Below are 26,756 nucleotides of genomic sequence, written 5' to 3'. Positions count from 1 at the left end.
TAACGAAGTTTATGAAGTGCTGGGCTTGTACATTAGAAGTGGCGTATTATTCCTCCATTAAGACTGTATTAGGTTGAACAGTTAGGGACGCTAGTACATTCAGACAGGTAGTATGGATTTCCTGGAGTATGGCAGGGGACATATAGTTTGCAAGAATATGGTAATAGACCTTGTTTTTGGCAAGTTGCACATTTATGAGGTCATGCACTTTAACTAGTCTGGCTGTGAGGCTGTTTTTAATATAGACTGAGCCTTTTCCACCTTTAGTTCCCTCTTGTGTAGTAGCTGGTCTAAAGGTGTGAAAGGCATTATAACCTTGCACTGCCAGGATACTCTCCATGACTTTAAACCATGTTTCCATTACTACATAGATGTCTACACACTCCAGGTAGAGGAAGGCTTGTAGGGAGTTGAGTTTCTTCTTCAGACTTTTAGCATTAAGCAGTATCACCTTCAGATAATCCTTCATAGGTTCAGTTAAGTCAGGAGGTTTATCAGTTTGGCATTGCCTAAAAAAAGCACTATTGGTGTGGAAAAGGTCTTTGCCAATATCCAAAAGCCTAGCGGGGACAAGTGAATGACCTGAGACGTACCTCCCTGGACTGCATGAAAAGAGACATGGAGGAGCTCTTGGATTATGTAGCCCAGGCGGGTATGACACTAGCCCTGAGCAGCATCCTACCATCACCCAGAATGATACCTCAGTACAAGCAGAAAATGAATGATTTCAACAATTGGCTAAGTTTCTGGTGTCATTTTAAGGGGATCGAGTATCTGTCTGCCTGGGATGACATGATTGACAGATCTTGATGCTTTGCCAGAGTCACCCCTGAGCTTCTGGATACTGGCCAAGGCTCTTACCACCCCTATAGTGCCTTTTTAGGTGGTGTTCCAAAGACCAAATTACCACCATAACAGCTACAAACAAATACAATCTGAGAGTCATACTGTTCAATGCTAGAAGTCTAAATCTCAAAATGCACTCACTCGAACTACTCCTTAAAATGGAGAACATCAGCATTTGTGCTGTAACAGAGACCTGGTTCAAGGCAGCAGAAAGCATCCCTGCACTACCAGGCTATAACTCATTCCACACCTTTCGGCCCCAAAACTTGGACCATATTCATAAAGGATGTGCACACCTCCAGACTGGTAGCCCAACATAATGCATCTGAGATACTTCAGGTATTACATTGGGTAAGACAGCGATTCAGGTCATAGCCTGCTATAGGTCCTCAACCATGTCCCAAGACTCACACTCCACATTCCTAAGCACCCTGGAGAATATTAGGGTCCAAACTAACACTCTCATACTTGGCGACTTCAACTACTCCTCCATTAACTGGGAAAACTACTCGTGTACCAATGCACTGCCCAATGCTTTCTGGAATTCATTAATTCCAATGCTCTGGACCAGCTCTTTCTAATCCCCACTAGAGGTAGCAACATCCTTGACCTGGTCATTGCTAACATGGGCGACCATTGCTCTACATCAATACTCAACTCCTCCCTGGTTAGATCCGACCACAAACTAATCACCTTGGAAATCAACATCCCTTCCTCCCCCCACAAAGGTAACCACCATGAAAACAACTTCTCCAAAGCTAACTTTGGGCTCCTAAAAACAGACGTGGTTAACTTCACAGCACCCATGCAAATGGTGAATAGTTGCATGACCACAGAATCATACACCAATGCACTGTACAAACACGTACACAAATGCATGGATCTCGCCATACCCAATAGAACCAAGACGCTCTCCTCAAAAAAAAAGGAAGCCAATCTAGTGGTCCCCTGCCATAAACAAACTCTACAACAGATGGAAGAAACTGATGCAGAATAAGGCAAAGTCCCAAGACTGGAAAAAGTCCCTTATGAGCCTCAACAAAAGGTTGAGATCCCTTAACAAATCCTCTAAAGCTAGCTATGAAAACAGAATTGCAGCAGATAGTAAAGACAACCACAAGGCCTTCTATAGTTATGTAAAGAATCTCCATGGCAATACCCAGATTTGCTCTGAGCTACTGCACAATGGTACCTCCTATACTGAGCCAACAGATATTGCCAATATACTGACCAACAGATTCAGTGCCAACTTTACCCCTCCCCCCCAAAGGACTAATCACAATACCAGTAGATTGCCAGGCACCCAGTATTACTTCTGCACAGGTTAAAACAGCACTGTCCAAGGCCAAGAATACAGCTTCTATGGGGCCTGACAATATCCCTGGCTGTGTTCTACATGAACTACAGAGTGAAATGGCACCTCACCTGTGTGCCCTCTTCAATCACAGCCTCACCTCAGGCTTTGTCTCTACCGAATTGCGCACTGTTACAGTCATCCCTCTCCACAAAGGAGGAATGACTACAAACCCTGGGAATTATTGCCCCATTAGCCTTATGAGTCTGATATGTAAAGCTATGGAATGCATCATCATGGACCTAATAAACAAGGATATAGGGAATCTCCAAACTCTGGATCCTACACTGTTTGGTTTCGTGAAGGGTAGATCATGCCTGCCCAACTTGGTCGACTTCTTTGAGTCAGTCACCAGAGCTGTGGATGAAGGCAAGGTGGTTCATACAGTCTACCTCGATCTGGCCTAGGCCTTTGATACTATTCCCCACTCAGGAATCATAGAAAAACTCACTAAGCTAGGCATCAACCCCTATATCACTAAGTGGGTTGCAAACTGGATCACAGAAAGAACTCACAGTGTGAAAGTAGCTGACTCCAAGTCAGACTGCCGACCAGTCACGAGTGGAGTCCCACAGGGTTTGGTCCTGGGTCCTCTCCTGTTTGGTATCTACTTCTCTGAAGTCCAGGCCAACAGGAAGGGACTCTGGCTGACAAAGTTCACAGATGATTGCAAGTTGGGAGCTATTATTAACTCCCCAAGTGATGTTGACATCCTACAGAAAGGCCTCAATGAGACCAACGATCGGTGTCAGAACCATGGCCTTAAGCTCAATGCCAAAAAATGTGCCATCATCCCCTTGGGAAAAACCCGGTTCCCTTGAATTACCACATTAATGGTAGTCCACTGAACACAGAAGACGTTATAAGAGATCTGGGAACACAGGTTGACAGCAACCTCTCTTTTGACCACCACATTGCCGCTGTGGTCAGAAAGTCCTTATATGTGGCACATCTCATTATTAAGGGTTTTGCATCCAGGAAGAAAGCAGTCATTGTCTCCCTCTACTCTTTTCTCATTAGACCAATCATCGAGTACAATGCCCCATTTGGCATGTACCACACTAGACACCTGCAACAACTGGAGAGGCTGCAAAAGTACCTCACAAAGAGGATCCTAGGCCTTAAACACTTGTCCTATATGGACAGACTCAAAAAACTCCCAACTATTCTCTGTCTCATATTGCCTACTTAGAGGCAATCTCTGCTTGATTTACAAAGCCATGTCTGACCCAGCTCTGTTAGAAATGCTACATCTAAACAAATCCCAATCCCTCCGCACCACACACTCCAGAGACCTCAACCTCATTACCACAATCAACAGAACATGCTGGAGGGACAGGTTCATAACCCAGAGACTGCCCATGCTATGGAGTAGACTTCCCATACATGCATACCTCTCAACCTCTTAGAGCAAAAAATCTGGACAAAGCCTAAAATGATGGGGGACAAATAGGGACATATTTTAAATATTGCTCTTACAAACTTAGAAAGTTGATAGAATAATAGGTTTTGCATTAGCATGAATGTTCTGAAGGATGTGGAGTCTTAAACTCAAATGCTTGTCATTATTTAATGACTTCAATCCTCAGCTATTTGCCAGAAAAGTACAGGTTTTAGGAGGAACACACCAAAAATATGAGGCAAAAAGCTGGACACTCTGCAATAATCTGTACAGTTAAGAGGTATGCATACATGTCAAGCAGAGCACCTCACTGCCCCTCTTTAAGAGAAATCTTGATGAATGGATGGGAAATAGAAAATTCACCCCCGGGACCCCTCCAGTGGCTCTACTCGACAGAGGCACTAGGAACTAAGGTCAGGTGGCATGATGCCAGGGTAATCCTATGGGCTAGGCTTGTAAAGACTCCAGGGCCATTAGCCTAGTACACACCTATGAACTTAGATCTGTCTTGTGAAGGGAACATCAGTGTGCTTCATTATAAAATCACCAATGACCAGGAAATTTGGCTGTGCCCTGTTTTACCTTTAGGGCTTAGCAGTAGAGGCATTGGATACAGTGTTAGCATGTATAGCTGTTGGTGGTGTTTTAACAGAGTGTTTATGTGATGGCTGAGGATCCTTTTCATATTTTAGGAAGGTTACTTGTAAGTGCCTCAGTATAAGTAGTTTTATGTGGAGGGTCTTTACTCTGTGTAACAGGTGTGTGGCAAGGGTCGCTGACAACCTCTGTAGGATTAGTTTTGGTTGAATGAGAGAGTTTTGCCTCCAGCAATAAAGTGTATTTACACCTCTCGCATATTTTATCTGTTTTATTAAGAATACCTTGGATGTCAGTGTATGTGAAGCAAGTGCTACAATGCCTCAGAACACCCATCTTAACCAGAATGGCCACAGAAAGAGTCTGAGAGTCATATCTGCGGCTGCTGCTCTACTAGAGTGGAGTGAGGGAAATGTAACTATTGTATAGGTTAATAACAAAAGGAACTTGATGAGTAATGCTCAGCTTTGTGCAATCTAGATTCTCTAGTAGTTAAAAAATCGGACCTCATGGGTTATGAGCCAAGTGTTGTGCAGCTGTGATGCTTAAATAGCAGCAGAAATTCAATAAAAAAAAAGGCCCTGTGACCAATCAAAAACAGCACACTCTTCTTTTTTTTTACTCATTCACAGGCCAGAAAATGACACAGGTCCCCTCTATTCTCATTAAAGTGCTAATAAGGCAACTTGAAATAAAGACTGTCAAAAAGGTCAAAATGTGCAGATGTTCAGCACAGAAACACTCAATTAATGTAGTGAAATACAAGTACTGAAACAGGGGATATGGTAATGTAAGTTTTAGCTTTTGAAGAGGTTAGCAGATACCAACAACACTCTTCTTCTCAAGCAGCATGATCGCAAAATGTCACCAAATGCCTCAGGCATACAGATTCAAATTATAAACAAGCTAGCCCTCTAGCCAATCAGATAAAGGCACAGTAAGAATTATACCATCAATTCCCAGCTGAGACAGGCATAGGCTATCCAGTCCTGCCACAAGAGTGTAGACCGCAAACCTTCCTAATGTAAAATAACTGTTTTTTTTTTTAAACTAAAACCTGAGTGCCCATGCAACAGTTTGGTACAGTTTAAACTATATATATATATATATAATTTTTTTTTTTTTTACTAAAATGTAATGGAGGAGTGTTTGGGGCAAGTCACAGAAATGGGACCTGAATGGCTGGCGCAGGAGGGGGGGGGGGTGTCCTGTAACTAGCTACCTGGTTTGCCAGTAGAAGAAAGGCACATTTTTTTTTGCTTTTCACTTGATGAGCTTTGTGGGAGTTGCCATGCACTGGATACTGTCTGCAGGAAATTTCCTTCAAGTTTGCACTATTTTTTTTGTTTTGCTCTTCACTCGAAGAGCTGAGGGGGTGGGGTGCTAGTTTGTAGGACCAGCACATAGCATTGGTTGAGCCAGCTACACTTTTGGTGTAACCAGCACTACTATAAGATGTGACGACTGGGGAGAGATGGGCGAAGGCAGCCAACTTGGTCAAACAGAATTTGATATATAATTCTGGCATCTGTAAATAAATGTAAAATACAGGCATGTTTCTTGAGTATAAAGAATACTGTGAAATGTGGAACTGCAAAATATGTGACATTGCACTCTACTGGCCCAGTGAAGCTTGTTGTACCCTTTCATGTTAGAATTCGGCTCCAGGGCGGCTGGATGAAGATTTCATGCCCATTGTTTTAAGGCTAAAGTTTATGACTAGAATTTAGATGTGGAAGGTGCTTTATTTTATTGCTCTGGTTTCTGCTAGCATATACATGTGAAATGTCTTGTAAGTTTCTGAGGAGGTGTTAGATTGCTAAATAATGCAGTTTGTGGTCTGAGAACTCAGACCAGGTGTTAAGATGATGCAATATGAATACTGGGAAAACCTAAGTATCAAAAATGATGTAATTTTGGGAGGGCCTTAGAGACATGTTTGTTAGTAATGTTTAAATACTATTTCTCACAAGAGACTGGAAGCATTTTGACTTTGGACATCCAACTTACCAGCACTCTGCCCTAAGCTCACATGTACGTTTTTAGCACTGTGATTTCTTGTAGGAATAGTTAAAGCTAGTAAATATTAATTAGGTATGTTTCTTTGAAATCAGACCTGTCCTACTGTATTATTTTAAGTTTCTGTGTGATCTCTGAACTCTTAGATATCTCTGTGGTGTAGTAGTTTTGTCTTGTGTTTTAATTATTTATTATTAAATATTTTTAAAACCTCCTACCTGTGGCTGCTTTGTGTACAGATAAGCTCTAGAGTATATTGCATATTTATAGAGGTTATTGTAATAGGCCACTCTAAAGTAAGCCTTGACTGTTAGTCATACTACCATTGGATATTAATATTGCACAGTAATAATTGGACACCTTTTTAAGGGCCTTTTAGTAGCTGATATTATTAACTGAATGGTGGCAGTAATTACTACCGTATAGTCTGGGTAAAGGGGCACAGTTGGAAAATCTGTGTCAGCCTTTCCCAGGAGTGTCTGTGAAGTTGTATAAATACTTATCTCAAAGTGTTTGTGTGTTGTGTCAGCTACTTGGCAGGGACATGAAGCACTGGTTGGACAGAGAGGGTACTGGAGGTTTTTGCTTTCCCAGTTACACTGAGACCTGGACCCTATAGCTCTGCCAGTGGGGAGTCTTATTGGGGACCTTGTGAGCAAGGGAGCAACCAGCCCCAGACTGACTGTGATCTTTGTGTGCACTTAAGGCAAATTGTACTTTACTGTGTGTATTAGTTATCCTTTTGTCTTCTATGAGATGACCTCCCTGGTGTTAGTGGTGAGGATTGAGGCTCCTTGATTGTTGGGCCAGGGCACGGTTGTCACAAGTGTTTGGCAGTGATGGGATCTACTTCACACACTAATTGGCTTGTAGTGGTGTGGTTATAGCGAATTCCTGTAGCCTATGTACAGTGATCTGTAAAAGTGTTTTGTACTCTAAAAAAGCCACGCAGTGTATACTCAGAGTTCAGATCACAATTGTTTTATTTCTTTTGTTAGGTTAGTGTTAGGGTGAGCAGGCAGCATGTCAGCCAAAGAGTATGGAAAGCTAACAAGGAGCCAGCTGGCGGAGATGTGCCAGACTAGGGGACTGGTGCATGGAAACCTGACTAAAGCAGACCTGATTGCAGCCTTGGTTACAGCTGCATCAGAAAACAGCAGCCTGGAAGACAATCAGACTGACAATGGAGATACAATATCCTCGGAGAATGGACAGCTCAACCTTTCTGCAGTGGACTTAAAAATCCAGCTGGAGCTAAAGAGACTTGAGTTGGAGGCCAGGCGTATGGAACTAGAAGCAGCCAAGAAAATGAGGAGTCTACAAGCTGAGGAAAATGAACGGCAGAGGAGACATGAGAGGGAAATGCTGACTCTTTGCCAGAGTCATGGAGGTAATGGGGAAGGGAATAACCAAAACCCAGAAGCACAAAAGGTCAGTAAATTTCTTCCACAGTTTAAAGAGGGGGATAATTCTGATAGCTTCATTCATATGTTTGAGCGGGTATGTAAACAGTATAAAGTTGACCAAGGGCTCTGGGTACGATTCCTGACCCCCTTACTCCATGGTAAAGCTGTAACTTCTTTAGCAAAAATGCATGACACTGACTGTTTTGATTATACTGCTGCAAAAAGACATTTGTTATAATGTTTTAAGCTAACACCCGAAATGTAAAGGAAAAATTTTTGTGAGCATAGACGCAAGGCAGATGAAAATGTACGTAAATATGTTGTTGAACTGAGCACTTATTTTCATAGCTGGGTGAGTGGATGTTAGGTCACCACTTTTGAAGGGCTGGCAGACCTTTTGGTAAGGGAACAAGCCCTTAGCACTTTGCCTGAGGGCATGAGGATCTGGTCAGCTGATAGACAGTGTGCTACTTTACAGGAGTTGGGGAAGAAGAGAGACCTATACCTGGCCAGTAGGCCAGCCCTGTACAGGAAAGAGACCCCCAGTAATGCTCATGGGACTAAAGGAATCCATGGTGGGCAGGACAGACTGCCCCAACAGAATCTGCTAGTAGCAGGGGAAGCCACTAGTTCAGGTACACGTCCAGGAGCTAGGGTTAAATGTTTTAAATGTAACCAGTGAGGCCATGTGGCATAAAGGTGTCCACAGAGGCAAGATGGACACTGTATTATGTACTTATGCAGTTACATGCAGTGAGGCTAGGAGACAAGCATGTAGGTCTGGAAGCCTGGGGGATACCCAGACAGACTCCATACTTGCAGCCAGGACTGCTGAGGTGGTTACGTCAGGGAGGGAGCTGCTCTGTAGCAGTGAGACTGAATGTGAGCCACAACTGCTTGTGTGGCTACTGATGTTCCCTTGGACAGGGTAACTGCAAAGGTAGAGGTGTGTAGTACCCAGGCTGACAGTGAGGCACTGCTGTCAGAGGATGCCAGACCTCCAGTGGAAGAGGAGCTGGAAAGGGTTACAAGGAGAGACTTGAGACAGGCTCAGCTCTCAGACACTACATTGCAAGGCCTGGGGCAGGTAGCTAGGGAGGCATCTGATTCTCAAGGGAAGGGGGATTCTGTATACTGGAACAAAGGGTTACTGTACAGAGAGTGGACCCCTGAAGGAGGGCTAGAAGGTGAGAGAGTACAGCAGTTGGTAGTGCCTAGAGCTTACCATCTGGCACTTCTAGCCATAGCCCATGATATTCCCTTTGCAGGGCATATGGGCATAAAATGCTTAAAGGGGCATATTATGCAAAGTTTCTATTGGCCTGGAATTTCCAGAGATGTAACAGGGTACTGCAGGACCTGTGAGCAGTGCCAAAAGGTAGGAGACAAGGTGAGAGCTCCTTTGATGCCTTTGCCCATGATTGAGGAGCCATTTCAGAGGGTAGCTATGGCTACTGTGGGTCCTCTGAGTACCCCACGTTCCACAGGGAAAAAGTATATCCTAGTGATTGTAGATTATGTTACATGATACCCTGAGGCAGTGGCTTTGTCCTCCATTGAGGCCGAGAAGGTGGCAAATGCTTTGCTAGAGATTTTCAGCAGAGTAGGTTTCCCAAAGGAAATACTATCTGACAGAGGTGCCAATTTTATGTCAGACTTGCTGGCTTATCTGTGGAAGTCCTGTGGGGTGAAGCACATGAAGACCACCTCCTACCATCCCCAGACTAATGGTCTTGTTGAAAGGTTAAACTCTACAATCCAGTCCATGCTATGGGCATTTGCAGATCAGTTTAAGAGGGAGTGGGACAAATATTTGCCCCATCTGTTGATTGCTTACAGAGAGGTTCCCCAGGAATCCATAGGTTTTTCACCCTTTGAGTAGCTGTATGGGCAGAAGGTGAGGGGACATATAGATTTAATTCAAGATGAGTGGAAAGGTGAGTGTGAGTCTCACAAGGAGTCTGTTGTGGCATACATCCTAACCCACTGGACAAGACTTAGAGAACTCATGGGCTTGGCCGAGGAGAACCTGGTAGAAGCCCAACAACAGAAAAGGTGTGGTATGACAGGAATGCTCAAGCTAGAGAGTATGCTGTAGGGCAGCAGGTGAACCTGGTAGAAGCCCAACAACAGAAAAGGTGTGGTATGACAGGAATGCTCAAGCTAGAGAGTATGCTGTAGGGCAGCAGGTGATGGTTCTCATTCCTGTCAGACACAACAAGTTGCAGGCAGCTTGGGAGGGACCCTACAAGGTGGTAAGAAAGGTAAGTGATGTTAACTACATAGTGGAAGTGCTAGGCAGATGGCAGGGGCACAAATTGTACCATGTTAACATGATGAAACCTTACCATGATAGGGAGGTCCTTGTGCTGAGCATTTGCAGTGGATTGCAGGAGGAGTCTGAGGGAGATCTGGGGACTGATCTCCTCAGTGCGGCTTGGCCAGGTTCGAGAAATGCGAGCAGTGTTGCAGGAGTTTAGGGGCATGTTCACTGGGAAACCAGGGAGCACCCACCTGGTGCAGCACCTGGTGGATACAGGACCACAAAGGCCTATCAGGCAGGCCCCTTATAGGGTGCCTGAGAGAATAAAACAGACTCTGAGGGAGGAGGTACAGAAGATGTTGGAACTAGGGGTAATTCAAGAGTCCAACAGTCCCTAGGCCTCACCAGTGGTGTTGGTGCCAAAGATGGATGGCAGCAACATGTTCTGTGTGGATTACAGGAAATTAAATAGTCACACAGAGTCGGATGCTTACCCCATGCCTAGGACAGATGAGGCTCTAGAGCAGCTGGGTGAGGCTAAGTATCTTACAACCATTGATCTTACCAAGAGTTACTGGCAGGTACCCTTGACTCCCAGTGCTAGAGAGAAGTCAGCCTTTGTGACTCCTTGTATGAGTTCACAAAGATGCCCTTTGGGATGAAGAATGCCCCAGCGACTTTCCAGAGGCTGGTAGATAATGTCCTAGCAGGAGCAGGAGGGTTTGCCCTTGTTTACATGGATGATATTGCTATCTACAGCCATTCCTGGCAAGAGCACCTTCAGCATGTCTGGGAGGTGCTGGACAGACTACAGAGGGCAGAGTTGACCATTAAGCTGAGCAAATGTCAGGTGGGTATGGCAGAGGTCTCCTACCTAGGACATAGAGTGGGGAGTAGTAAGATAAGGCCAGAACCTGCCAAAGTGGAAGCTATTCAGGCATGGCTTGCACCTGTTACCAAAAAGCAGGTGAGGGCATTCTTGAGGACAGCAGGGTACTACAGAAAGTTCATTCCCAATTATAGTACCATAGCTGCTCCCCTCACAGACCTTACAAGGAAGAACAGGCCAGATAAGGTAGTGTGGACCCCATCATGTGAGCAGGCATTTCAGAAGCTTAAGGAAGCTTTGGGAGGGCCCCCTTTGTTAGCCAGTCCAGACTACAGCAAAGAATTTGTTCTGCAGGTGGATGCTTCAAACTATGGGGTTGGGGCTGTACTTAGCCAAATTTCTTCAGAGGGAGAAGAGCACCCAGTAGTGTATCTCAGTCATAGGCTCCAACCCAGGGAGGAATGCTATGCAGTGGTAGAAAAGGAATGTCTAGCCATAGTGTGGGTACCAAAAAAACTTCAGCCTTATTTGTATGGAAGAAAATTCTCTGTGATGACAGATCACAACCCGCTAACATGGTTAAACAGAGCCAGTCAGAAAAATGCCAAGTTGCTAAGATGGAGTTTGGGGTTGCAAGCATATGACATGTCAGTGTAGCACTGCAGTGGGAGTAGCAATGCCAATGCAGATGGGCTCTCAAGACAGGGAATGGGGTGAGGTACACCCAGATAGACCTGACACTGTCAAGCGATGTTTCTCAAGGGGCACTTGAAAAACTTGCTTGAGTTCCCCGGGGGGAAGAGATGTGATGATTGGGGAGAGATGGGTGAAGGCTGCCAGCCTAATCAAATATAATTTAATATACAATTCTGGCATTTGTAAATAAATGTAAAATACAGGCATGTTTCTTGAGTGTAAAGAATACTGCAAAACTTGGAACTGCAAAATATGTGACAACATTGCACTCTACTGGCCCAGTGAAGCATGTTGTACCCTTTCATGTTAGAATTTGGCTCCAGGGCAGCTGGATGAAGATTTCATGCCCATTGTTTTAAGGCTAAAGTTTATGACTAGAATTTAGATGTGGAAGGTGCTTTATTGCTCTGGTTTCTGCTAGCATATACATGTGAAATGTATTGTATTGTACGTTTCTGAGGAGGTGTTAGACTGCTAAACAATGCAGTTTGTGGCCTGAGAACTCAGACCAAGTGTTAAGATGATGCAATATGAATACTGGGAAAACCTAAGTGTCAAAAATGATGTAATTGTAAGAGGGCCTTAGAGACATGTTTGTTAGTAATGTTTAAATACTATTTCTCACAAGAGACTGCAAGCATTTTGACTTTGGACATCCAACTTACCAGCATTCTGCCCTAAGCTCACATGTAAGTTTCTAGCACTGTGATTTCTTGTAGGAATAGTTAAAGCTAGTAAATATTAATTAGGTATGTTTCTTTGAAATCAGACCTGTTCTACTGTATTATTTTACATTTCTGTGTGATCTCTGAACTCTTAGATATCTCTGTGGTGTAGTAGTTTTGTCTTGTGTTTTAATTATTTATTATTAAATATTTTAAAACCTTCTACTTGTGGCTGCTTTGTGTACAGATAAGCTGTAGAGTACATTGCATATTTATAGAGGTTATTGTAATAGGCCACTCTAAAGTAAGCCTTGACTGTTAGTCATACTACCATTGGATATTAATATTGCACAGTAATAATTGGACACCCTTTTAAGGGCCTTTTAGTAGCTGATATTATTAACTGCGTGCTGGCAGTAATTACTACCATATAGTCTGGGTAAAGGGGCACAGTTGGAGAATCTGTGTCAGCCTTTCCCAGGAGTGTCTGTGAAGTTGTATAAATACTTATCTCAAAGTATGAGTGTTGTGTCAGCTTCTTGGCAGGGACATGAAGCACTGGTTGGACAGAGAGGGTACTGGAGGTTTTAGCTTGCCCAGTTAGGCTAAGACCTAGATCCTATAGCTGTGCCAGTGGGGAGTCTTATTGGGGACCTGGCGAGCAAGGGAGCAACCATCCCCAGACTGACTGTAATGTCAGTGCACTTAAGGGAAATTGTACTTTACTGTGTGTATTAGTTATCCTTTTCTCTTCTATGAGATGACCTTCCTGGTGTTAGCGATGAGGATTGAGGCTCCTTGATTGCTGGGCCAGGGCACAGTTTTCACAAGGTACAAAAGCCTGGACAGTGAAGGCAGAGCAGTTGATGAAGCTAGAATTGATGGGACTGAAGTGTTAGAGATGGGCAGTGGGATGTACATTGTGGGACAGGCAAAGAAATGAGGACATTAGAGCAGAAGCCCTAGTAGCTCCAATTATAGAGAAAGTAAACATAATAGATTATGGTGGTTTAGACACTTATGCAGGAAAACAAAAGACAATATGGGGAAGAAGATTTTGGATAGGCAGGAAGAAGGCAAGAGGAAATGGGGGCATCCAGGAAAGAGATGGATGGATGGATTGTGTGAGAAAAGACCTAAGACAGTCAGGCATGACTGCCAAAGGTATGAAAGTGGCACAGAATCAAGAGAGATGGCAACAGTTGATGTGTCACCCCGACTCCACTGTAAGTGGGAAAAAGAGGACTGATGATGATGATGATACTGATAATTATGTAATTGATGAGATGTTGGTTTGAGATGATAAATGCATGCATGCAAGTGAATGATTTAACTGCATAGTCTACATGCATTGATGTGCACTATTCTGAGCCTTACATAAGACTGTCAAATGTTGTCAGAGGATGAAAATACATCAGTACTGGTTTGGAAGACTGTGGGGACAGGGTTAGAGTAAATGACACCATGGCTGTGTAAACACTGCATTGTGAGTGTATGTCAAGTTTATGGGTGATGAGAACAGACTTATTTTAATTAAAATAACAGGGAAGGATATATGTATTATAAAGATCAAAGTTTTATGTAATCTGAGCAACCCCATAGCTGAGAGAAGTTGAAACAGTTGAAAATATGAAGGCACTAGAGATGGGGATTTTTTTCTTTGGCTGTGCCAGTGGGCTGTATTACTACAAGTAATACTTGACAGGTTACATATGAACAAACTGTATGTTTTAAATAAGCATATTTTTCTGCTGCTGCCATTTGTTTGTCTCACTCATTTAAGAAAAATCTGTTTTATTGTTATTTTTATTTGTTTTTTTTTAATTTTCAGAGTTTACAAAAAGACCAGTCCTAATGGAAAGGTAAGTGAACTGGAATAAAATGTTCTATGTTTAACTACAGTGTACTAAGCTTATCCTTTTCTAAAACAAGATATCTATAAGTAGAAGCAATGTGAGTGGAGTAACATGGTTAATAATAAAGGTAAAAATGAGTGCCATAGTATTTAGACAGGAAAAAGGAGTAATACTGTTAGACAGAATTTGATTGCCATCTAGTGGCTAATGTCTGCCATAGCATACACTGGTTACAGTAGGACTCTCCAACCTGGTTTCTGTTCTAGTGAATTAATGTCCAGGTGACTCTTACCTCTGACAATTTTTTTGACTCCCCTCTCATTGCATTTGATCTCTAGCCTTTACACAATTTCTGCATGAGTGAAATATAAACTGTTTAATACTGATTACGCCAAAATATAAAAGACTTTTTGGAACTAGACCTAAACTGCAAGTCCCTGCCAAATGCATTTCTAATCAATCTTCACTTGCAGTTCATAGAAACACATTTTCATTTTCTATGCAAACTGCAAACTAAGATGTCTTCTCATGACAAAGCTGCTGGTTCACTCTCTGACCTTTCTTCAACTGCCAAATCCATAATGGACAGGGATGCTGTCTTTCTCCAGTAGAATATACAATTTATATTTTAACTCCTTCTCTACATGTGTACCATACTACATAGATTGTAAAGCAAAATATATTTTGCCTTGTCTGCTTTTCAGACTCATCTGCATAACATGGCTGCTTACCACTACAAGGAACCAAATAAATTCCCAGTGACAGACATTTTGCAAACCTCTTTTCCTCACACAGTCACTGTGGCACTCCAGCTTTCTTCCTGGATCCTTCTCCAAAATGCCCTAATATCCCCTTTTAAGGAATTCAGACTGCAACTCTTTGCTAGTACAGCCCTCCCCAACTTCTTAGGAAAAGTAACTGCAGCTTAAGAACTGGAAGAGATGAGTTTAATTTGGAGACTCAGATAGTAACCAAAAACCATTATTCTGTGTTTTTTACTCATGGTCCCTAGAGTGTTGTTATGCAAACACCCACACACCATGCACTGGATATCTGTCAGAACTCCTTACCATGAGTCTGCAATCATGCCACATCTGCAGAGGATGGTTGACCAGGTTGTAGTCAAACGCCACCCTCCCCAAAGATAGGACTGCTGGCAAGCAGCCATTTTGTCTTATATTGCTTGTCCTCAGTCAGGCCTTTCTAGTACTCTATGATGATGCCTGATCACTGACCATCCACCTCATAAATGGATGTCCCGTTACTGTGCCAGTGGGCTGGCTTGTCATTCCACCTGATTTTCCTGTTTCTTAATATCAAGAGTCACCATTTCTAATTTACTAAACCTGCTTCACTCACACTTTATTCACAGTGAATCTACCAGGTCTCTAAGAGTTTGCTATCCCCTAAAGTCCTGTCTGCTTTCCATCTCACGGGGAGGGAATGACAAGTTAAGCCTATTCAAAATTGGGTCCATGTAACAGAAATATGTTTTTCTGAGAGATAAGTTGTAATGAAGTGAGATAGTGCAAGCTCTGCTAGGGGGAGTAGGGCAATGCACGTGTAGCATATGCCAGCATATCTAGCTGGAGTTTTGTAAAGACTTCTCTGTCATTTGAATATAAAACTGAGATCTGCAGATGCTTATGTTAAAATGTATTTGTAAAGCTGTTTGCATTAAAAATGTATCAACAGTGGGTCCTGCTTGACAAAAAAGAAATATACATGTATGTCAGGCTGTATTGTTGTAACTGCTGAAATGTATATATTTTAACAGAGGATACTGGAAGGGAAGGGGTTAAGTACAGTCCAGCTAACCTTAAGAAAAATAGCCTGAAATTAAATGACTTGGTTTAGGCCATAAAGATTCTAGCTCACAGGTCTGAATGGAGCCAGAGACACAATGTCTATGAAAAGCCTTCCATCAGAAAGGGCAGAAGTGTTGTTGTTGGAATTGTTGTATAGCTTCCAGATACTGTAGCAAGCCTTAGCAAAGTTCTGTGTGTGTATTGTGACACGTGTGCCAAATCCTGGCTCAGTTGCAAGTGAGAGTGTAATGTGGGAACCACAGAGTCAAGTGACCAAATGTGATGTCATTCTGTAGCCAGCACTGAAACTGTATTTAGATACTAGTGAGAGATGTGCTGGAGGCACTCAGCACTTTCTTATTAGACCTGACAAGAGACACTCCTCTAACTTCATCTTGCCTTGCTCTAGCAAGTAAGTAGGGAACAATAATTTTTCAGTCTGTTAGGAAAATATACTGAGATTAGTTAATTGTTGGTTTTCTGTATCTGTTTGAGTATTTTCATCAGTGTTATTTTTTTATATTTCCTGTTATTGAAATTCTAGTGTCTTTTGTAATTTTCATGTTTTTTTTAATATTTATTATTAAATATATCTGAAACTTTTACTGTGGCTGATCTTTTAGAAAATATTTTAACCTCTGAGAGTACGTGTATTTATTCAGTGGCATTGTGGCTGCACGATCCTGAACATCTTGATGCTTGGTTGAACATTACCATTTGTATAGGTATTAATTTTACTAAGAGCAATTGGGTACCCTGGTAAGAGCCTTAGAATAGCTGGTTTTGAGGGTGTTCTGGTGGCAGTGTATCTACCTTATAGTCTAGGCAGAGATGGCAAATTAGGTAAGCTGTGACAACTTTTCCCAGGTGTGTGTGTGTGTGTGTGTGTGTGTGTGTGTGTGTGTGTGTGTGTGTGTGTGTGTGTGTGTGTGTGTGTGTGTGTGCGTGTGTGTGAAAATCAAATCTCAAAAGACAGTGTGTGAGTATCAGCTACTTTGAACAGGGATACTGAGAACACTGATTTCACAGACAGGGTGGTGTAGGACTTTGCTTGAAACATCCAGCTAAGGACTCAACTGTGCAGTGGTCAGTGGGGAGTCTTATTTGGGGTCTGGAGAGAAAGCCCAACCCCAGGACTGGAGTTGCATTCATTGTGTGCTCTTAAGGGAAAATGTACTTGATGAGAGCTTTTTCTGAAAATACTGGGTGGGTCGATATTTTTTCCTCAGTGAATGCTCCCACCGGTGTCAGTGGTGATCACTGGCCCAGAGGAGGGATGTCAGATACTGGTAGCAGTGGTGGTGGGATATTAATTCAGCTTCTGCAGCCTGTAAGCAGTTATCACTAAAGGTGTGTGTACTCTCAGCAGCCACAAGGTAAATATAAAGAGTTTCATTTTTCACAACAGTTTTATTTATTTTTGTTAGTTTAGTTTAGTCAGGGAAAGCAGGCAAAGATGTCAGCAGTGGATGATGGCAAGCTGACAGTGAACCAGTTGACTAAGGTGTGCAAACCCAAAGGACTGGTACATACCAATCTGACTAAAGAGGAAAATATTTCAGCCTTAATCACAGCTGCAGCAATGACCAGCAACTAGGAAGGCAACCAATCGGGAGATGGGGCTGTGCAGCCCTCAGAAAGATGACAGTTCATCTTTTCCTCAAAGGATTTAAAAAACCATCTGGAGTTAAAAAGACTTGAACTGGAAGCAAAACACGTGGAACTAGAATCTACAGATAGACTGTGGCATTTGGAGGCTAAAGAAAATAAAGAGCAACATCAACATGAGAAGGACATGCTGACTCTTTGATGGGAAAATGGAGATAATGGGGAAGGGAATAACCGAACCCCAACAAGCTTTGCACAAAGGTGGAACATCCACCGATCTCGGAAATTATAGACCTATCAGTCTAACTAGCCTGATCTGCAAGGCTATGGAACAGATTATCATGAACCTCAATAACAAGGACATTAGCAACCTCCAAATACTCAATCCCACACAGTTTGGCTTCATCAAGGGGAGGTCATGTCTGTTAAATGTGGTTGACTTCTTTGAGACAGTCACCAAAACCATGGACAAGGGAAGACTATGCACACTGCCTACCTTGACCTGGCCAAAGCCTTCCACACTATTCCCCATTTGGGCATAATAGATAATCTCTCTCAACTAGACATCAATCCATATGTTACCAGATGGGTAGCCAACTGGCTCACTGATAGAACCCACTTAGTCAAAATAGGGGAAGCCACCTCAAGCAGTAGACCTGTAATGAGTGGTGTACCCCAGGGTTTGGTCTTGGGGCCCCTGTTATTTAGGATATACTTTTCTGAGGTGCAGGTCAAAACCAGTGGGCTATGGCTGTCCAAGTTTGCAGATAACTGCAAGCTGGGCACTGTCATTAATTCCCCTAGTGATGTGGACATCCTCCAAGAGGGTCTCACCCAAACAAATGACTGGTGCCAGAAACATGGCCTCAAGCTGAATACCAAAAAAATGCATCATTGTCCCCTTTGGAGAGAGGGATGTCCTCACAAATTATCACATTAATAACAATGTCCTAAGCACACAATCAGTTGTGAGGGATTTGGGCACCCAGACTGACAGCAACCTGACTTTTGCTCACCATGTTGCTTCCATTGTTTGGAAGGCTTTCTACATGACCCACATCATAAGTATATGTATCTCATCCAGGGACAAGGAGGTCATAACATTCCTGTATTCTTCACTTAAAAGGCCCATTATTGAGTACAATGGCCCATTTGGCATGTACTTCGCAAGACATATACAGCAGGAGAATCCAGGGCATCAAAAATCTACCATACACAGATAGGCCAAAAGCTCTATCCCTCTAATCAGTTTCATACAGACTCCTCAGAGGAGACATTTGTTTGGCATACAAGGTGATCTCAGATCCCGCATTCATGCTGCATATCCGCAAGTGAAGCTCTGCATGAGTAACCCATATGCACAGCCTCAACCTGGTCTGTGACATCAATAGGACTTGTTGGCAGGAAAGATTTGTGTCCCAAAGCACATAAAGCAATCTCAGACCCCGCCTTGATGGGACTGCTGCATATCCGTAAGTCAAGTTCCCCTTGAGCAACCCATACGCATGACCTCAACCTGGTCTGTGATATCAATAGGACTTGTTGGCGGGACAGATTTGTGTCCTAGAGACTCTACCATCTGTGGAATAGACTCCCTCTCCATGTCAAGCAGAGTACCTCATTATCCCTTTTTAAGAGTAACCTGGATAACTGGATGATAAACAGAAAATACACCCCTGGGATTCCACTTGTAACCCTGCTGGACAGGGGCTTTGGGTGCTGACTTGTCTAAACATGGTCTAAACTCTTGGCTATACTTATAAGGGCCTCAGGCCCCATAGCCTAGTAATCCCCTATGATCCTATGAGAACCTCCATTAGAATGTGGATGTCTTACACTCATTTGCCAAAGTGGCAAGTGATGTCATGGGCATAACCTGCTATGGTGAGAAGTCACAGCATCAGTACAATGACCAGAACAGGTGCTGCCCTGATCTTCACCAATGAAAAAAAGAGGTTAAGGAGAGGCAGCCTAAGTGCTGCAGCACATATGACTCCCTGCCATTTTATTGTACACCTATAAGCAGTTAGTTCATAGGTTGTTACTAGATAATGACCACTAGGGCTCTTACAAGCCTAGCCGCACACCACAAACCACCAGGGTCCCAAGCATCATGAGCATCTATATGGGGAGCAGGTTAGTAAGGAGGCAACTAAGGATTTGTAGGGGGTGTTAGAATAATACTTTTCTTATTGATATCCTGTATCCATAAGGGACACAGGGGGCCATATTGGGATATATTTACAATTTCCCATGCAATTGTCAAGGGTTTATTTGAATAAAGTGAGGGACACACTCTGTTTTACATGGATAGTGAGTCTATTCCATTGTACTGGGATCCTTTGAGATGCATATCTGTGTCTCCAGCATGTTTTGTCTATATTGTAAGTGAAAATCCCTGGATCTAGTCTTTTTGGTGCTGTTTGTTTTGTGCAATAGCAACAGATCCATCAGGGCTAGGTCTGAGGAAGCCCTGGAAACCAGGCAAAGATCTCCTCTCAGCAGCCTATAGGAAACTGAATGCAGAGACAGAGCCTTTAGGAGATCAGTGTAGGACAGGGTATTCATGCCCTGAATTTTCCTGGTGAGAAACTTTTGTAAGCATTCCAACTGTTGACAGTGTCTGTTCAGATACATGACAAAGGGGCCATTGTACTCAGTGATTAGTCTGATAAGGTCTGAGTAAAGTGGTACTGTGACTTCCTTGAACCTGTATGCCATACCTTTACCTATAAGCTGGGTGACATAAAATTATTTTCTTATGCATTGGTCAAAGGCTGGATTGCTGTGTACATATGTTCCCAGATCCCTTAGTACTGGGTCATCTCTTAGGGGGCACTTTATCAATGGACTAATTACTTTGGAGAAGTAGCTGCCAAATAAGAGTGGACCTAGCATGGAGCCCTGGGGGTACTCTGCTTGTGATAAGTCTCTTGGTGGAGGTGGTGTCATCGATTCAGACTTCTTGGTTCCTGTCTGTGAGCCAGCTGTCAAACCATTTATGTAAGGATTTACACCTAGCTCTAAGAGCTTGTTAACAATGCCCAAGTGGGATACTGTATTGAATGCCTTATCCAGGTCAGGATGCACAGTATGCACTGTTTTACCCTTGTCCATTGCCTAGGTGATACCCTCAAAGAAGCCTACCAGGTTAAGTAGGTATGACCTTCTCTTAACAAAGTCAAATTGTGATGGGTCCAGTGTCTTTAGGTTGCCAATGTCCTTCTTTATCATTTGCATGATAATTCATACCATGGCTTTGCATATTAGGCTTATTAGACTGATGGGTGTGTAATTCCGTGCGTCGGTTGATGTCTGCCCTTGTGGAGTGGAATGACTGTTGCAGTCCTCCATTCACTTGGAATGTAGCCTGTTTCAAGGCTGTAGTTTAAGAGTGCCTCGAATGATCCTGAAAAGGTCATGTTTTAGTCTGCACAGGAGGCAACTAGGAATGCTGTTGGGACCCATGGAGGTGGTGTTCTTGGCTTTAGCGAGTGCTGCCTGCACCTGGCCCCTGCTGATAACTGGGAGAAGTATGTTGGAGGCAGTGGCAGCTGGTGACTTCAAATCAAAGGGGGGCTGCAGGAGACAGCTGAATGGGTGGGGTCAATGAGAAGGGGTGCGGCCAACTAGAAAGGCGAGGAGCTATGCTCAAAACCACAAAAACTAGATATACTGTGATATACTAAATATATGAGAGTCCAATCAAGACAAAATGAAGTGTAGAAGAATAAAAATATTTCAATGTATTAGCTGCATGACAGCTTAATATCTAGATGGAAACAAAAAAGGTTGTGAGGCATGAAAAAATAAATTACTTTTTTTTAAATACATTAATGGAATGCCAGTCAAAATCAAGTATAAGAAAAACGAGCAGCACTCAACTCAAACCACATCTTGCACTGCAGTTCTAATTATAATTTATATTCAGCTTTATTAAAGTACCAAGTAACATGCTGAAAGTAGAAATCTCTGATGCCCCCACTTGTAAAAATGTTCCTTATCCAAAAAAAGACCTGCTGCCTGACATCTACTTGTTTCATGGGGAAAACATGATCAAAGTAAAAATGAAAAGCAAACAAGAAATAAGCTCAAGATACATTGCTTAAAAGGATTACTGTACAGGTTATGGACCACACTAAAAGGATTACTGTACAGGTTATGGACCACACGATTGGCATTCTGTTTACGGGTAAAGCCTGCAGAGATGACTGGAAGTCTCCAAGTGTAATGAGACTCTTAAAATAATGTAATCCTGTCCTTTATTACAAATACTGGCATATGCATTTCAATACCCAAGGCTTATACATTATCTAGTTAAGTATTCTCTACATGACAACAGAAAGGCTTTCAATGTTGGCAATTCTTTAACAGTATGCTTATTAAAGCTTACTTGCATCTTGCGATCTCGTCAAGCTTACCTAATGGTCATTAAAGTATTGCTACTTAAACACAGAGCAACAGGCACTTTGAGTAATAAGCATAAATCAACAGTACAAAAAATATGACAGAAACCAGACCATTCTGTAAAAATCAAGGACGGATGAAAAGCCACTCTAGTACTTGTGTCTACCTTGGATGGGGGGATACTCTGCACATTTACACTGCATAACTACTCATTGCCTTGCTTCGACACATCCAGAGTCACTACATGGGGGAGTGGGGTGCAACAAGTATGTCACAGTTTGAAATGTCTCTGGCTGACTTGTGATGGCCCTGACATATTTGTCATACCTCTCAACCTCAGAGCAAGAAATCTGGACAAAGCCATACAAAGAAATGGGACAAAAGCCCAAAAATAAGGACAATTTTTAAAATATTGCTCTTATAAACTTAGAAAGATAATAGAGGTCTTGCATTAGTATGAATTTTCTGAATGGTATGAAATCTGAAACTCAATTGTCTGTCATTATTTTCTAACTTCAGTTTTTAATGATTTGTCACTAATTTGTGAAAAAAACACAATTTTATGAAAAATGGACCAAAAATGTGATGTAAAAATATAAAATAGCAACACAATACAGCTGGGAACCTGTCAAAGAAGGGATACTTTAATATTAGTACTGCTAACTTGAGCAGCTGACAAAATAAAAGAATATACATGCATTTCTGAAATAAAAGTAATCTAACTGATTATTACAGTTATTTCTTAATTATAAACCCTCCATGTTTTCTTCCAAAATTGCTATTTTTTGAGGGATCATTAGGGGAAGAGCAACATTTTGAGCCAAAATCAGGGACAGTTGAGAGGTTTGGCTATGCCTAATTCTATAAAGCAATTTATTTGCATGTACCTCTCAACCTGTTAATGCAATAAATCTGGACAAGGCCAAATATATTGAGGGAACATATAAACAGTACTAAAAATTGTTGTATAAACTGAGACAGTTGATAGAACAGGTCTTATTTTAGCATGCATTTTTCTGAAGGTTATGAAGTCTGAAACTCAGTGTGTCATTATTTAGTGACTTAATTCCTAAATGATGTGCCAGAAAACCACAAATTTTATGAGGAACAAACCAAAAATAAGAAGCAAAAAATCTATTCATTCTTTGAAAATCTGGACATTTGGGAGGTATGGTTCAGCTGGGGCTGCCTAAGTTTGCCGCCCTTCCCCCTCACAAAACCATGGTCGAATGGAGCCTCCCCCTGCAGCCATTCCAATGATCCATTACTTGGCTATTTCACTCCATTTACCATAAACACTAACGTGCATACTGATTTACTTCTATGATGATTTGAACTTCATTTGAAAGTTTTATTTTGCATTTTACAGCACAAACACTAAGACATCTGCTAAACAAACTTGTCATTAAAACTTCTCTGCCATTGAAACTCACATTCATTAAAACAACATTGAAACCCACATTCGAAGAAAATACATTTTACCCGTGGCAGATAAAGATTAATTCTGGGCTGTTTTCAAATCATAGGCCCCTTGCATATGAAACATACATGTGTCCTTTGATACACCTTCCTATTGCTTTGAACATTTTTCCAGTAAACAATGAAACAAAACACATGCACCAATGACAAAACTGCCCAATTCATAACATTTCCATCATAAAAGTCTACTCAAACTTCTGCAGTCCACTATTATCAGTAAATATGCACAATTCTACTGTCCACCATTATCAGTAAATATGCACAATCTCTGAAGTAGTAAAAAAGTCATCTAAATAATTCCACATTAAATAAATCTGTAATGAAGAGGTTGCTGCTAGCAATCGCCTTTATATTTCATGGTTTCGTTGAAAAATAAAGTGTCTGATGCCCCTGAGGAATAAATTGCCTAAATTACATTAATAATAAGCTAGTAATATTGCAATAGGAAATGGATGGCAAACTGATAACAGGCTCATAGTTAGTATCTTAACTTTCAGTAGGGCAGCATTCACTCATTATGGGAGTAGAACCAACAACCTTCTGCATCAAAAGCAAGTACACAACCGGTTGTGCTATTATCAATGCACGCTGACTTAGCATAATCAGCACTAAACTTCTCTTCCCTGCAGCTCTCAGCTCCTTGTAAAATCTACTCAATACTCAACTGCATCTCAACTTCGCAGCACAAGAAATCTGGAAAAAGCCAGATTTATTGGGGTGGGTCAAAAGGGCAAAAAACAGGGACACATTAAACATTGTATAATCTTAGAAAGCTGCTAGAATAAAATGCTGTGTTACCACCATACATTTTACTGCCAAGGTCCCTGTGCAAAAGAGTCAGAATAACATACCACTATGCCAAATCACCTGCTTTGTGAAAGAAAAATGCTGTGTTACCACCATACATTTTACTGCCAAGGTCCCTGTGCAAAACAGTCAGAGCAACATACCACTACGCCAAATCGGCTGCTTTGTGAAAGAGAGAAAGACTGAAACTTAAATGGCTATCATTTAATGAATTCAGTTCTCACCATAGCTGTCAACCTCTTAGCACAAAACACCTGGACAAACCCAGTAATGAGGGAATACAACCCTCAAACATATTCAGTGAATTCAGTTCTTGCCATAGCTGTCAACCTTAGCACAAGAAACCTGGACAAAGCCAATAACAGGGTAATACAGTCCCAAAAATAAGGACAAATTTCAAATAGTCATCTTATAAACTTAGAAAATTGCTATAATAAAAGGTTGTGTTACAATATATTTATTGCTAGAATAAAAAGTTGTTTTACCATGTATTTTCTAAAGAATATGAAGTCTGAAATTCAAATGCCTGTCAATTTTACTTCTGACGGAACAACAACAATTTTCAGCAGAGGCCCAGGGAGAAATACTGTAGACACATGTCTTTGTAAAATGGCAGGACATCAGAGCAAATCCACACAAACACAGGGATAAGATGCAGACTCCACACAGAAGGCACCCCAGCCAAGAATCAAACCAGAAAATCTATAGCTGTGAGGCAACAAGACTGCCACTGCACCATCAAATATGTAAGGAATTAAACATTCAGAAACCTGAAGTCTGAAATTCAAATGCCTGTCAATTTTATTTAACATTTGCTAATCAGGGCAGTCTGACTTGGAACAAAAAACAATTTTCAGCAGAGGCCCAAGAAGAAATAATGCAGAAATGTCTTTGTAACATGGGAGGACACAAAAGCAAACCCACACAAACACAGGGAGAAGATACAGACCCCACAAAGACGGCACCCCAGCCAAGAATCAAACCTGAAAACCTGCAGCTGTGAGGCAACAATGCTACCACTGCATCATCAAATATCAAGCATTGCAACATTTACAAACCACAGATATTATGAGGAACAGATCAAATTAAATATGAGGCAAAAATCTGCAATTTCTTTTACAAATGGTGGTGGGTAGGCAATTCACCTCTTTAACACCTGCATACAAGGTACAGGGTTCAAGCCTGAGGTATTCCCTACCACACCACCATGAGTCTAATTTTTCATACACACACACACACACACACACACACACACACACACACACACACACACACACACACACACAGCCCTTGTAGCAAACCACCATACATCCCTGTCCACACACTTACCTGTAGCATAAATCCAAATCCCTGTCCGAGTAAAGTACGAAAACCTGCCCGCGCACATCCCCGTCACGAGATCTTCCCCCGACAAGACTACAGCAAACTCCAATCCACACCAGACCCTGCCCATCACGAGATCGATGCCCGACGAGACTGCAGCAAATTCCAGACTGCTGACGTTGCAGTACGACCCCGACGCATTTTCCCAGCGAGTTCCAGGACAGTCTATGCAGTTTAAAACTGCATAGACTTCTGGGAGCTCCATTCTTCATGTTTCCCAATCAGGACTGCTGCTGAGACAATCTGTGCATGCTCCAGACTGTCTCAGCAGCAGTCCGGACTAGTGCACATGCGCGATAGTCCGTGATTTTTTTAATTTTTTTTTTCTTTTTATTTCTTTCTTTTTTTTTATTTTACAGTTGAGGGGGCTGCAGTCCGGCAGTCCAATTGCACGGGCCGCCCCTGGTTGGAGGGGATTTCAGCTGGTGGAGCTAGGGAGAGGAGTGGGGGTGAAGTTTGAGATGAATTTATAAGCCAGTAGATTTGCTATGCCACCCTGATTGAACGTGGTACCGTTCACTACCAGTTCAGCACACTGTTGTGTGTTACCTGTAAGGTTCTAGACATGGCGGAAGAAGGAGTTCTGATTATCCTTAGCCTGTAAGGCTATCCTAACCTCATCATTGTATTTATTGGGGTTAATTAGACCTCTTAGTTTCTTGTTTAGTTGTATAAGAGAGCACTTGTCTTTATGGGAGTTGCTCTTCCGGATTTTGGTCATGAGTTTTCTTCTTTTATTGTATATACTTAGGTTTATTTCTGGTATGTCCAGCAGCGTCTAAGCAGGCATTCATGTTTCCATAGGGACTTTTTGAATAATTCTGCATATATAGCTGTGGTCTTGGGGTTGGGGAGAGCCTTGAATTTTGACAAATTGTCACTTAATAGGAGGATGTAGTTTACTATTTCCTAGCAAGATTTTCTGGGTTGATTTTTACTTGAAATAAGACAGCTTTGTGATCCAACATCTCTAGACAGGACAGGACATGGTGGGGGGAATGCTCTTCCATGTTGGTGAGTATCAGATTCAGTATGTTTGATCCTCTAGCTGGAGTGTGTACTATCCTTTCCAGTGTGTTTGTGTTAATAAAGTCTAGGAAGTGTTGCACTTGTGTGAGATGAAGTGTACATTTCCCAGTCTACAAAGGTATAGTTCAAGTCACCCATGAATATGATGTTTCATTGGACAGTGAATGCCTCTAGTAGGCTTAGATAAGAGTTATGAGACTCTAATGGCATAGATGGTGACCTGTAGCTAGCCATGATATGATGAGGGACCTTATCTGTGGTGACTTCTATGTGGATGAGCTCCATGATATCATCCTGTTTAA

The 26,756-nt window shown here is 42.1% G+C and overlaps 1 protein-coding gene across 5 annotated transcripts in view; it reads left to right on the top strand.

The window, feature by feature from the left end:
* The window catches only part of ARR3 (arrestin 3), a 535,442-nt gene that overhangs the window by 165,959 nt on the left and 342,727 nt on the right, over positions 1–26,756 (top strand). For all 5 annotated transcript variants that reach the window (XM_044057442.1, XM_044057444.1, XM_044057443.1 and 2 more), the window contains exon 3: positions 13,909–13,939. In XM_044057442.1, the coding sequence (XP_043913377.1) occupies positions 13,909–13,939 (31 nt within the window). The remainder of the gene's footprint in view (positions 1–13,908; positions 13,940–26,756) is intronic.

This window comes from Protopterus annectens, chromosome 15.part0 (genome assembly GCF_019279795.1).
Source record: "Protopterus annectens isolate FY-2018-M chromosome 15.part0, PAN1.0, whole genome shotgun sequence".
NCBI lineage: Eukaryota > Metazoa > Chordata > Ceratodontiformes > Protopteridae > Protopterus > Protopterus annectens.
The sequence above is the reverse complement of the archived record's forward strand: the minus strand, read 5'-3'. Positions and strand labels throughout refer to the sequence as shown.